We start from the raw sequence: 14,909 nt of genomic DNA, 5'->3' as shown, positions 1-14,909 counted from the left end.
AGAGATAGGCTTGCATGGTTCCACGATTGGATTTTTGAATGAAGACGATCCAAGATATAGTTGAAGGTACCTCTACCTACACGCTTGTGATGTAAGGGAATACCTAGATAGCGGCCAAGGTCATGAGTGAAGGAGAATCACATGTGTTGACTTAGGTCTTCCATTACAACATGGTTGACATTACGGGAAAAGAAAACTCTTGTCTTTCCGTAGTTAACCCTTTGCCCTGAGCTAGTGCAGAAGGTATTTAAGACTTGATGAATGATATTGGCTTGCTCCTGAGTGGCTTCAGCAAATAGGATCAGATCATCGGCAAAAAGTAAGTGAGAGATGGGGGGCTCCCTTTTTTAACACCACCGGTTTCCAATGTTTCTGCTCCACTACAATAGAGATCAACTGCGCCAGTCTCTCTATGCAAAGAACAAAGAGATATGGCGAAAGAGGGTCACCTTGTTTGAGACCCCTGTAAGGTTGGAACTCCTGAGTTGTTTTTCCATTCCATAGGACATTCATAGAGTTAGATGACACACATTTCATAATGAGATTACTGGTATGATTGGGGAGACCTACATCCTGAAGAGTATCCCGCAAAAAGTCCCAATTAACTCTATCATAAGCCTTCTCCAAGTCCACTTTGATGGCCATTCACCCTTTAGCTCCACGTTTAGACCTCATAGAGTGGATGATTGTATTATCCTCCAATCTGATGAATGCTTTTGTATTGTCCCGCAAAAAGAAATACTTTAAAAATGCTATTGTTTTATCCTCCAATCTGATGAATGCAAACTTTCAGAGTCATGTGTTAAGTCAAATTCTTTGTTCTTTGAAAAACCAACCAGGTTACAAGTTTTTGATTAGTTATAAAGCTAGTGATTCCAAAATGTAGAAATACAAAGAATATTAATACGAAGACGCTATTAGTATACATCTAATTGGAATGGAAATTGCCATGAAATACGCAAAAGCAAATATACGTGAAAACTATAGAGTTGCCACAAATTATAGGTATAAACGATATTTATGAGAATGAGAATTACCACAGATTAACCTTTAAGATGAGTATTATTAAAAGTACAAACCATTTCCGCGCCTTATCTGCAACACGAAAATAAATCATTCCATCCATCTTCATATTTATCAGTTCTGCACTAGTAAGACACAAGTTCTTCCTTAACCAGTAAGCCATGGTTTGATCTCACCGTCTCAAGAGTTTTGAATCAGACAAGTAGAAAGTAGAAAGAAGAAAGCTGTAATTGTTGGCCCAAATGAAACACAATCACTGGCTTGATCTCATAAAACCAAGCCAAATGCTAAAAACATGTAGAACTCGTGCAGTAACACTACGCCAAATTAGCAATTTGTACATGAAAGTAGCTAATTCCTTATTATATACCATATGGCAGTAATTGATAAACGGGTAAACAAAAAAGAAACGTTATTGAAGAAAATATCCCCTCTAGCCCACATGGTTTTCAACTAAAAACAACTGAACCACGTGGGTATCACGGTTTATAAGGTCAAAAGAATAGCCCAGGAAAGCCCAAGCTTTATCTTGACTCCAAAACCCGATTTTCACCATCCCAACCTCTAACAAGTAGAATAAAACGAGCTACTATGATTTACAATTTTACAAATCATACCCGACCCAATTCAAAGTTCAAATGAACTAGATTAAAGCTCAAAATGGGCAGAATCAACATTTAGAATTATAATGGTAGCTGCCCTGGACCTCTCTTTGTTGATCTTGAAGGAGGAACATTAAGGTCAACAGACTGAGGTATCCTTGGTTCTTCCCCTCTTTGTGTCTCCTGCATATAGTGTTAGTTATGACATCAGAAAATATGGCATTTAAGCAATAAGCAATAATAAATCAGGCATCACCTCCCTCTTCCTCTCCATTCCCAATGTTCTCTCTAAATTTTATGAATTCTTCCCTAATAATTTATGTCAAACATAAAAAGGAAAGAAAAAATCAACATGCAGACGTCAGCAACCTTTGGTACTGAAGTAGACATATTGCGTGACTTTGTCTGTGCTTTAGTGTGCACCCGATGCTGGTGCTGCATTTGCTGAAACTGTTGTAGCCTTGCAGCAAAATTTATTCCACTGTGTGAGCTCCCGCCATTTTCAGTTAAGTCACCATCCTCAATAGTTTGAGATTGAGATCCACCAGGCATGAGATGAAGAAATTGGTAGGGATCCCCTGAAGGCGTCCTCTTTAAATGCTCACCATTTAAAGTATACGATGGCACAGCTTTTAAACGAGTTTTCAGTACCTTAAAGGCGGCACTTTGCTGCATAGTAGTATAAAATTGTCAATAAACAGCAAACCATTTGCATCACCAAACTTTCCAAGAACTATTATATTGCTGAAAGAAGACTTCTCTAAGAAACGACAATTTACACAACTATGCCCCCAGCATGCCCCCTCCCTCAACCTCGGTTACACATTAAAGTGTAGAAGGTGTAACTGGCAAGAAGATCAAGTTGATACATTCAACAATAGTTACTGTCATCAGAACCACAATTTTTTACTGGCCAGACAGAAACACCTCGAAAAAAAGGCATACAATTACTGACACAATGTTCAAGAAAAACATGCAAGTACAAAATAAAGCACATAAAGATGAACCTGCACCAGCCACTATATTCACTAGCACACAGACAAAACCTTTTACCAGCAGATTCTGAACGACAGCTTAAAAACTAGGTGTATAACTCCCTGAATCTCAACCATACAATGTCCTTGTGTATACATCAGTCCATGTTTTTACCCAAATGTATTCAGGAGTGTAACATCCAGACTGAATAACGTATTATACCCAAATAATAATTGTGTCTCAAAATGAAAGGGATGCAAAGAGAAGGGAATATATATAATATACCGCATTCCTTCTTTTGAAATAACTAATATACAGTTTGATTAACTGCATTGAAATAACAAAATTAGCTACATAAAGAATGTAGTAATATGCACCAGTAAAAGGATTATACAAAGCAAATGTCACTTCTAAATGCTATGCTATAAAGAGAGACTTCAAATAATGTAACCAATGCAAGTGTCTAAGAAATCTCCTACCACGAAGGAAGAAAGATGTTTCAACGCACCCCATTCATACAAGGAAATTAATGCCTCGACAACTTTTTAATAAAAGGAAAAATCCTACTACAGAAGGCTCCCCAACAACTTTTTAATAGATAAAAAAATTATTAAAGTTGAGGATACCTGGGGAAGTAACATCAGAAGACCGTACAATGCTTTGAATAACCATAAATATCTTCCAGGTTCAAGAAGCTGCAAAATTAAATAGTTAGAGCACCTGCAAAATATAGGCTATTACAAGACTTAAAAGATACATATTAATGAAACATGCTGTTTTAATTAAGCACCTGCAATCTAAGATAAGCAAAGATTGGCGTTTCCAGCAAGCGAATCAATTTATCCAGCTGGACCAAAAATTTGACATTGATATCCTCCTCTACCAGAGATTGAATAACGGCACTTGCATGTTGGTAAGTCTGTTGAGGAAGATACAAAATTTATATTACAGAAACAGGTGGCACATTATCCAAATAAAGCTAAGGCATATACAAACAGACTCTCTCTCTCTGTCCACATGCACACGTGCTAGAAAAATCAAAATGGAAACCAAGTACCATAACAAAGTTATAGATACCTACCTGAGCTAAAAAGCAAAGACTTATAATTGCCATTGGAGAATGACACCAAGAGGCATACAAAGAAACATACAAGTCCTTCCCAGCAGGATTTACCAGTGATTGCTTCAAAAGATCTCGAATCTCAGATAATTCCGATGATGTAAGTAAGATCAAATTCAAAGCCTGAAAATTGTTTAGAAATGGAAAGAAAATAAATGCGGATGAATATTGTTTCACTACATAGGATTGCCTAAACATCAAACTCATAAAAAGGAAAAAAAATATATATATATATATATGTGTGTGTAGCAATGAATTTGGGTTCATGTTGGGTTCATCTACCACCGACCCCAATTAATTTGGGATAAAGGTGTTGTTGATGTTGATGTTGATATGTAGCAATGAAGAAAAGGCAACAAAAAAATATAATTTTGATAATACTGTCCCAGAACTGTCTGTCCCAAAACCAACTAGGCTGGTTATACTTATACATCAGTCATTAACTCCTTTCCAGTTTCCATACAATTGATTGTAGCCCAGAATAGAGAACCATCCAGCATTATTAGGTAAACAATGAAAACAATTTCCCACCAAATAACAGAAGCCTTGACCATAATATTTTTAAAAACATGGATGTTGGGTATATCCACATTATCCAACAGTAAGGTTTCTAAGACTGTACATAACCAAAACAAGTAGCCAGTCGTCTAATAAAAATGCAAATCAAATCCCACCCACTGATGCAAATAGTTCTATCTCTTCCATCCCCTTAAAGCAATATAAAACAGCAACATGAAATTCCATTGCACCCTTTTATGTAGCTCTGATTAAAGTCACACAAACCTGAACCATAATGGATGCAAAATCCAAATCGGATTCTCCTTCTAATATTGTAGAAAGTTCGCGGTACACTCTCTCAGCATTCAAAAGCACACAAAGGCGACGGATTATCAAAGCACCGCGCCTGGAATTTGTGATATAAAATTAAAATCTTAATGAATGAAAAAGAGGAAATTAGTAGCAAATATTGTTAACATATTTTAGCAAATATATAATGAGAAGAATACACAGGATAAAGGAAAATAGCTTACTTCTCCAAAAGAGAATTATCCAGCCGGAAATTATGCACTAAGAAAACAACAAGCTGCCTGAAGTGCTGAGGATCTCTTGCAATGCATGCATGAACATCGAGAACTAGAAGCACAACCTATTCAGTATTACAGAATAGTGGTGAATTAATGACAATTCAAGTGCATTATTGATTTCCACAATTATATGATATAGCATTCAAGGGAAACTTCGAAAATATCACTTATTTATTCAGTCAGCAATCAGTAGCAATGTTTTAAAAACCAAACCAGAGGTTGAGCCAGTGAGATCTCCTGGTCATGTAATAGGATCTGACCCCTATCTAACAAAAAGGGGGAGGAATTGCATTGATAGTAAAACAGAAGAATTACAGAAATGGTAAGAGCGTAAATACCCAGCTACAGAGGAGACTCCTAGCCCAAGGCACAAGCCTGAGAATTAAGAATAACCCTATCTGACCCCGTCCCTCTTTATACTACAGATTCCCTTTTTCTCTCCCCTAACTACTCTCCTTTCAAATCTATTCTCTCTTTCTATAACAGTCTTTTCCCTCCTTTATCTGTTTTCTTTGCCTTGGGTCTACGAGAGTATAGTTGTAGGTCTTTGGGTTTGGGCTTAGATGACCCATCATCATTATTCGATTGACTTCATTGATTAAATTTGTGGTGGAACCATGATTGGACCATGGTTGAACTGGATAGAGACTGCCAGTTCAATTGGAAGGTCCAATGCCGGTTCACAGTCACAACCGGTTCAATAGAATGGTACAGTTTAATTTTTTAAATTAATGGTCAAGAAGGCTCACAATTAGTTTGCGATGAAGATATTGATGTTGAATGGTCAAAAAGGCATATACAATAATCTATATGGCCTTCTAACTAAACCAAACCTATAATCCAAGTTCAGAAATTGTATTTAGAAACAATTTATTTTATTTAAAAAAAAAAAAAAAAAAACTTGTTTGAAAGTGTTTCTTAGGACATTATTTTGTTTTTATTTACTGCTCATGATCAATGATTCAATGGCAAAGTTATAATTAAAAAGCTTCATTAATGGCAAAGAGGGAATTAAAGCAACAATGATGTGCCTTCATCCTTCTCATCTTCCCTAATTTTATCATCCTCCATGTTCTGTCAACAAAAATGCATTTCTCAGAGAAATTGATGACACAAAAAAGGTCCAGTACTAGAATTTGAGAGCCGTAAGAGGATGGAATGGGGAATGGCAACTGCCAGCTCTTAATTTCCCTATCTATGTAATTGAGGCATTACCAACATCATGTTCATCCAGTCCCATAAGGAAGTAAGATAACCTATCCCTTATTATATAACCAGTCCCACAGGGGTTATAGATCAGAAATTGAAATTTTTGGGTGAGTTCAATTTGTTAGACATGAGACATGAGAAATGCATAAAGGATAAGAGGTCTTGGGAAAACAGGAAAATAGAAGAGAACACACACACACACACACACACAACTATGTAAGATTTTTGATAAAATAACTTGTATATAAATGTACAGTTAAAACCACAACTTCAGTTAAAACCACAACTTCAACAGAATATATGCATAAAGATCTTGAGAAATAATGATTTGATTCTGATGAAAAAAAAATTGAAAAAAGAAATACTATCAGCATAACTCAACCTGATCGGATGGATCTGAAAGTGCTTTGAGAAGAGTGTCAAATATGTCATTCAGATATGTCAAAACCTGTTTCAAACAAGAAAAATCATTATGCAAGCACCGACACCAAAATCACTATCCATATGGACATAAGGAGATAACACCTTTACAAAACATTTCATGCAAATTGAAAGTGTAATTACTCAGAGATGGAATTGACATAAGAAAATAAAGTTTTGCACAAAAAAGGAAGAGAATGCTGAACAATAAAATGGTACACGAATCGTATATTATTTGATTGCCATGACAACATCATAATTATTTGCAGAATTGCAGGTTAAGTGGGCAAGACTGCAAAAGTTGGTATGATAATTAGTTAAAACATGTCAAATATTAATTAAATTAGATTCCTAGTTTCTGGAATAACTCAAAGGAAAGCATAGTTTCATTTATACTTAGGCAAAAGGTAAAAATATAAAAGGGGGAAATAGCATTATTTACTAATTACATTCGAGAAGCGTCCATCAGTAATTGTTGAGATATATAGTCCCACATTGGTTGTATGTGCAACTGATGTGAAGTTTATAAGGCCTTGAGCACTCCCACCCCTTGAGCTAGCTTTTGGGGTGGTGTATCCCAAGGTTCTTTACATGGTATCAGAGCCTCGCCGTCCTCCACTTTCTCTTGTGGAATTTCTTAGCACAGCTAGGCTGGGCCTGTTGCATCATCCACTCTTCAAGCCCAATGGGCTTTTGTGTGAGGGGGGCGTGTTGAGATATATAGTCCCACATTGGTTGTATGTGCAACTAATGTGGAGTTTATAAGGCCCTGGGCACTCTCACCTCTTGAGCTAGCTTTTGGGGTGGTGTATCCCAAGGTTCTTTACAGTAATCAATAGAAATAGAGCTATCAGTGAACCTATAATCAAAAACCGATCATGATATAGGGCATAAACAACAAAATGTTCACAAACTTTCAGAAATATACAAATGGACATGCAATTGAGCTGTATGACATAGAATCCAAGGGCAATATCAAGAAACTAGATTAAGTCTGCATATGCATAGCAGCCTCAAAACATATAAACAAGAAAGCTAAATTCAAACAATTTTGTCACCTCAGTACGATGTCTGTTTAAAAGGGTTGATATCCAGTGCAAAGCTTCAATTCGAGTAGCCTCCCATTCACTAGATAGTTGCCTAACCAGTCAAACCATTCCCAAAATCATTCTACAGAATAACCAGTGCAACCTAGAGTTGACTAGCAAAAAGGACCCTCATAATCATTTCCCAACAGCTTCTCAGGTGTTAATAGTAGTATACAAATCAATAATATTTTAGTTACAAGTATTTTGAAATTCAAACCTAGCCTTTTCCCAGGTTAGAAAAACTACACCTCCTAGCAATGGAGAGGATTGCTCCTACATCAAACGCTTCAGCTGGATCAGCCTTGATAGCACGTAGCTCTTCATTGGTTTCACGAGCAACCTTGTAGATAAGCAAGAAATTATTTCTAATTCTTATTTTCAATGGCAGGCAACACAAAATTTTAACATGAGACAAAACATGGAAAGCTCAATTAAGCCTACCACTCTAATTTTCTCTTCTTTATCGGCAATGCAAGGCAAAATGGCTCCAAGAATGTCAGCATAATATGGAACAAGTTGATCTCCACCAAGTTTGACAAACTCATTTATCTGTTAAAACAAGAAAGCAGACATTATTTAAGAAAAATAATTATGCCCAACAACAAAATAATAACTAATTATTTAGACAAGATGCCAACAACAGCCAAAAGTTGAATTAAAGTAAAGACTTGTTTAATTAGTCAAAACATTGAAATACCACTTACCCATGTAATAGCTGTTAACCTGGTAAATTCATCTGGAGAACCAGCCCTCTGTACCAGTATTTCAGCCATTCGACCATAATCTACAGACTTCAAGAGTAGCACTGCTTGAGTCAGAAAATGACAAATGAACAAAACATGTTGCTTTTGTTTCAAAATAGTAGGTGAAAATGATGCGCAGCATAGTTAATCATTACAAAATGCAGAAACAAAGCAGTCAGCAAATAGATGAACCCTAAAAGATGGGAAACATACAAAAGTGGATAATGGATACAATAAATCTTCCCCACGCAGCTAACAGGGAAAAACAAACACATAAAAGCAGAAGTGGGATCTAAATTGTTCCAGAAGCCTTGCTACTCAAACAAAAATGAAATGGTACGTAAGCAGAAAACTTACTGGGGAGTTTTTAATCTCTTGAAGAAACTCAGAAAGAGCTGAATCAGCTTGTTGACGTATTTCATGACTTGAATCACTCAACATATTAAACAAACCTGTGGTGTTTATAAATGATTAGCTGGTTTACATTGATTTTGCATAAAAATGTTGAGAGAACAAAAAGGCTCTTTCTTCAATTCATACACTTACCATCAAGAAAATCAGGAAGAAAACCCAGCATATCAATATCTGGGACACTGTCCAATACAGTAATCCATCCTACCAAAAATTGGCGGACATAAGGATTCAATACATTCATGCGCTCCCTCAACAACGGTATAAATTCTTCAATACTGAAGATCAAGAAAGAAAAACAGAAGGATATGAAGCAGTATAATTTATAGTAAGAGATCTCTGTATCTACAAGTCTTTTGAAATTTAAAACACAAGATACAATATGATAGGATTTGGTCTACCCTATCTAGGAAAGAGAGATTCTTATTGATTAAAATGGAATTACAAGAAGAAGAAACAAGACAGCTATGGAGGTTCTCTCCTAGCCCAGCCTTAAGCGGCAACCAAGACAAATATCCGATACCTTCCTACGATATCTACTGTCCTATTTAAAAACAGAACATCCTACAGTGAAGTAAATACTTTTCTATGAAGAGATAACAGAATATCTTTATCTTATTTGAAAACTACTTCCCTACTAAGATAACAGAATATCTCTCTTATTTAATATATAGTCCCTTGCTGAGAGATAACAGAATATCTCTATCTTGTTTTCTCTCCCTTCCAACTACCCTATCCCGAGAAGAACTGACTTCACTCATCACAATCATACAGCGAAACATATAGCATAACAGTTAGAAGAATGTGCACCTGAACTGATCACTTTCAGTCACAATATCCTGTTTCAATAGAGCAATGTTTGATCATCAGTTCATCTAAATGAAACAGCAATTCAAATCATAATTAGATAGATCCCTATTCAGAAATGCACATGTAGATCTGCTCAAAGGCTTTCTGGAGTTCAGGAGAAACTTATAATACCTTTACGAGACGATCTAAGAGATGAGCAGCACTCTGTACATTGGCATCTGAGTCTGCAGAAAGCTTGCATAAGGCATCAAAGATCTGGTTGAAGAATATAATAAAATCTCCTCTCACAACCTAGCATCAAAACAAGATTCACATTGGAGGATTGTATATTATCATATTGAAGCTTTACATAGGCAGCATAAATAAATCCTTACCTTAGCTATGTTATATAGTGCTTCGCAAGCATAATAACGAACTCTACTATCTTGATCAGAGAACGAATTTAACACAGGAGGCACAATTTGCTGTTAAATACAAAATATGTAGGTAAGAAGAAGGAAAATGAACACAGAGAGACACACAAGTTGCTGTTAACTGTAAGATACTTTAGCTTGATGAATTTTCACATATTTCAATTTTATCCCTTAAGGTGAAATCACCTTTTTTTTTGTTTTTAAAGTTCATAATCGAAAAATTCTGAACCAAGTTAAAATCAACTGAACCAGGAAGAACAGAACTAGCATCTATTAGAGTATATGGAGTGAGCTGTACTGCTGTAGCATACTCCTGTAAGTACAGAATTATTCTTTCAGTTAGTTTCAGAGTTTGTTAGTGCTGACTCAGCACTAAGTCAGTTTTACTGCTCTTTATATAGAGCACAGTGTATAACCTCTGTAATTAATCAATTCACTCTTCGTATTCAGATTATCATGGACTTTCTCTATCTCTCTTTTGCTCTTTCTCTCTCTTTTCAATCATCTTCTATTAGCATCCAAAAGTAATTAGCATGATTGGTGTCGATGACATGAACAAAAATTACACCTATTATTCCATGCACTAATATGCTTGAAATTGCAGTTTAAGAATGCTGTATTTTTTTAAAATCCCTTGAGCTATAGATTCGTACAAAAATGCTGTTGAAGAAGAATGTTGGAACTGTGGTAAAAAGTCATCAAAGCTGCTTATGAATTACCCATTAACATAGACTAATAGTGTTTTCTGAAGATTATTAAGTATCTAAAATTACAAAAATAGATATTATACACCTAAATGTGTACAACTTTAAAACTGGTAAGGAACTATTTTTATGGCCATAGCAACTTTGAAGAGCATCCCCTAGGGAGCTTTTGATCCACAGTTCTGATTAAATGAAATTATCCATAGATCGGATATAACTTATCAAGTCAATGTGACTAAGAAGCAGTACACAACTTTTATCATAATCATACGCATCAAAAAACACTATGACCTTATTCAATATGAAAAAGAAAGTCCTATATACACGAAAGAATGAAATATATGCACCATGAAAAAGTGAATTGTCCAATCTCCTGTATGAGATAAAGTAGGAGGGGGTAAATGAACCAAGACACTCTATAATAGTTTTGTTGCATCCTATTTTGATCACGCAGAACGGAGAATAATGCGAAATAATTCATCAAACCCCTTCAGCCCCTCATCCCCATACCATTATAATAAATTACTCAATAGTCATAATTGCCAAGGGAAAATTAAAGCCAGTCAAAAGGTTACATGAGAAACCCATCATTCTTTCCTCATGCAACAGCAAATTGTTCCAAACAATTATGTGAAGACACAAATAGTCATCAGAAGCTTATACTCTCTCTCTCACACACACACACACACACACAGCTTATATATTCTCAACCACATTGTTTTTAAGGGGAATGGTGGTACCACTAGACCCAGTGACCACTACCAAGCTTCTAAAATGCACCCAGAATAAATATTGCATAACTTCTCAAGTGGGAAGAGTTCAAATTGTAATCCTTGATACACAAATTAGAAGGGAAAACAATCAAATAAAAGGACAAAAACAGAGAATTGGATATATATTCAAGTAACTTGTGGGGGAAACCCTCACCTCAAGATGCTGAGCAGCTTCAGTAGACAGCCCAACAGTAGCACCAGCTAAGCTTATCAACCCTCCCTTCATTGAATTAAAAATAAATAAATAACATTCTCAAATTATTGAACTCAAACTAGAGTCAACCATAAAAAGGAAAAAAAAAAAAAAAAAAAAAAAAAAAAAAAATCAGACTCAGTGCTACCTTGCGGTGATTTGCTTGTGGCGAGTAAGTGAATTCCGTAGTCAACAAATTGATCACAGCAGTTATCTTATCATGTTCCCCATTAGCAGCAAGCTGCTTCACTATACCCTCAATCTATTTACAAAAACCAAATTCAAAAAACCCATAACAATCAACAATGCTCTCAAAACCCAACAAACCTAAATTCACCAAATTGAAGAGAAAAACCTCAAGAGCTGCATTCTTCCGCTTCTCGTAGAGCTTGTCGCCGAGGTTACGGAGCACGGCAGCCGGAATCACCGAGAGAGCGTCGGCCATAGCAACAGCTTCACGATCGAAAATCCAAAAAAAACAAAAATAAAACGAAAGAGGGAAAATCAAATCGTTTTATTAGGGTTCTTTCCCTGCTCGAAACGAAACATCTTTGTAAAATTGAGACTCACGAGATTTTCTGGGAGTTTGATTTGATTGGATTGGTTTGTCGTGGAAATGCAATTTGAGTGGGGAAATTAGAAATCAGATCTGAGAAAGAAAAAGAAAATTGGAATTGGAATTGGAATTGAAACCTAGAAATTTCTTTTTATTTTCCTTGGAGGGTTTAGTTTCCGTTTTAAGATGGAATTTAAATGAAACAAATTAGGATATATTTTTAAAGATAATAATTACACAGTGACTGCGCACAGCACAATGTTACTCTGTTAATATTAAAAGATCATTACTTTTGCATCATACAAATTACATAATATTATCCTGTTTTGGAAAGATATATTGGAAAATAAATTCAATTAATGTGTCAAAAAATTAATATTTTGAAATTTTAATAGCTTTATTATATAAAATTTATTTATGTTAAAATATATGTGGATGTCTTTTCATATGCTTGATGATTTGTATGAGGGTTAGTTTTCTTGTAATGTTTAATGTATCATATAATCACCACATTAATGGTATATTAAAGAGTAATTATTCTCATATTTATGTTTAGACTTTAGAGAACTATGAGGCTAGGACATAGCTTTTATGAAAATTTGTATTCCAGATCTTAGTAATGTTCTCATATTTTCCCAAAAACTTGTACTTGAATCTTTCTTTATTTTTTCTCTACGCTTTTATTTCTTTCTCTTAATTCTCAATTGATTTTATAATAATTATCTATTTTTTTCCTTTATCGATATTTAAAAATAGAAAAAACATCTATTCTTTTAAAAGATATAATTTTATATCATTTTAGATCTAACCATTAATTTTCATCTATCAACAGTTATAATTTATTGGGTCAAACTTAATGAGTCAAATTTATTATTAATTAATTAATAATTTTGATCCAATAAATTATAACCGTTGATGGACGGAAATCAACGGTTAAGATCTAAAATAATATAAGTTTATATCCTTTAAAATGACAGATGTTATTCCCTTTAAAAATATGACTTATTAAAATTTGTGAATATTAAAACCATAAAATAAAATTTTAACATTTGATAGTTGATTGCTTTTTTTAATGAAAATTTTCTCTATGAATCAAAAAAATTTAATATATTATTAAAAATTAAAGTTTTTTATTTTTTAATAATAATAAATATTTGAGGTAATAACTTTTTTTAAAAAAAATATGTTCCTGAATTAAGAATTTGATGGAATTCAAATAAAAAAATTTAAGATTATTTTTTAAGATAATAATTAAATCGTGACAGCAGACGTCGCAACATGTTATTGTGCGAAAATTACAAATATATTCTTAATTTACAGGTAAAATGATATTCTTTTTGTATCATACAAATTAGATAACATTACTCCTGTTCTAAAAAAATACATTCGAAAATAAATTATATTAATGTATAAAAAAAAACTATTATATTAAAACTTTAACCATATATCAGTACATCTCGTCAAATCCTCCATAACCTCCTAATCCCCTCAAGTGGGTGCCTAGACTTAGAATATCATCAATCAATGATAAAATCAATATCTAGTTTTAGCTGCAAAACCAATTTTTTACTGATTACAATTTAGTTAAAGAATCAAGAATTTATTAATGTGTCTGTATTAATCTCTGTATAAAATTGGTATAAAGTGTGTCTGCTGCCAAAAGTTAATGAACAAGCAACATTTCACTCTTGCTCAAGTTAATTGAACTTTGCTGTTTTACTATTAGGAAGAAGGAGAAATATCATACATGGATGATAGAATATAGCTAATTGGAAAATAAAAATAATTTAATCAGTTGACTCATTAATCATGATCACATTACAAAGCACCTGAACCTTATCGTAAAAAAAGCAGAGGCTTTTCTGTTTTTTTTTTTCTTTCTAGTATCAGATAAAGAACCGCATGAACTTGATCACCCCTGTGTACACTTAGGGGTGTCAAAACAGATTGATACGACACGAATTCGACACGAATACATCAACACTAACACGACACAAATTTTTATTCGTGTCAAAATCTTCAACAGTGACACGACACGAATTTTTTGCAAGTTGACACGACACGATACGAATAACACGTAAAATAAAAGTCAAAATAGTAATTGACAAAAAAATTTAAAAAAATGGATCGAAATTAAAAAAATTTAAAATAATAATAATAATAAAAAATTAAAAATATAATAATTTAAAAAAAATACAGGTCGACACGAACACGAATACATCAACACAAACACGACACGGATTTTTTACGTGTCATTTTTCCCAACACGAACACGACACGAATTTTTTTGCTGGTCAATCCAAACGCGAATTTTCGTGTCGTGTCGTGAGTCGACCCGTGTGTCAAAACCTATATTGACACCCATATCAGTACACTGATATATGTGATATATGTGTTTTTGTGGTACGTACTAGTGTTAGTGTATAAAAAGAAATGCAAATATTCACACACAATAAAAAAGCTAGTCAGTTAGTTGAGGCATTGAGATTTCCAGTTTGAGTTGGAATAGAATGGATTCGATCAACTTGATCAAAGGGTATGATAAGGTGGATGAGGCAAAGCAGCAGGCCTTCAACTTTGTAATAAACAATTTTCCACTGTTAGATATGTTCAATTCACTAATAATAACCACTTTTTTATAATGGTCAACCAAGGAACCAGCACTATCATCACTCTGTTTAAAGTAAGAAGAGAAATCCACTAATAACCACATTTTATAATGGTCAACCAAGGAACCAGCACTAGCATCACCCTCTTTAAAGTAAGAAGTGAAATCCATGCACT

General features: G+C 34.3%; 1 protein-coding gene across 2 annotated transcripts; it reads right to left on the bottom strand.

The window, feature by feature from the left end:
- Positions 1-1,321: 1,321 nt before the first annotated feature.
- On the bottom strand, positions 1,322-12,294 carry LOC133311910 (protein VAC14 homolog). Of its 2 annotated transcripts, none has more exons than XM_061513039.1 (20): positions 11,925-12,294; positions 11,718-11,831; positions 11,531-11,596; positions 9,861-9,950; positions 9,658-9,777; positions 9,487-9,515; positions 8,812-8,954; positions 8,623-8,717; positions 8,227-8,313; positions 7,964-8,071; positions 7,771-7,862; positions 7,493-7,574; positions 6,397-6,462; positions 4,752-4,867; positions 4,504-4,624; positions 3,682-3,843; positions 3,391-3,519; positions 3,227-3,295; positions 1,978-2,294; positions 1,322-1,797 (listed from the first exon to the last, which is right to left on the bottom strand). In XM_061513039.1, the coding sequence occupies exons 1-20, from the start codon at positions 12,012-12,014 to the stop codon at positions 1,707-1,709; spliced, it is 2,187 nt and encodes a 728-aa protein (XP_061369023.1). In that variant the 5' UTR covers positions 12,015-12,294; the 3' UTR covers positions 1,322-1,706. The 2 variants fall into 2 exon arrangements, with proteins under 2 accessions (XP_061369023.1, XP_061369022.1); XM_061513038.1 differs by having other exon boundaries at positions 1,322-1,808; positions 1,995-2,294.
- Positions 12,295-14,909: the final 2,615 nt, after the last annotated feature.

This window comes from Gastrolobium bilobum, unplaced genomic scaffold (genome assembly GCF_033153095.1).
Source record: "Gastrolobium bilobum isolate Gb01-03AN ecotype WA unplaced genomic scaffold, APGP_CSIRO_Gbil_v1 utg908, whole genome shotgun sequence".
Classification (NCBI taxonomy): Eukaryota; Viridiplantae; Streptophyta; class Magnoliopsida; order Fabales; family Fabaceae; genus Gastrolobium; species Gastrolobium bilobum.
This window is presented reverse-complemented; position numbering and strand designations above follow the sequence as displayed.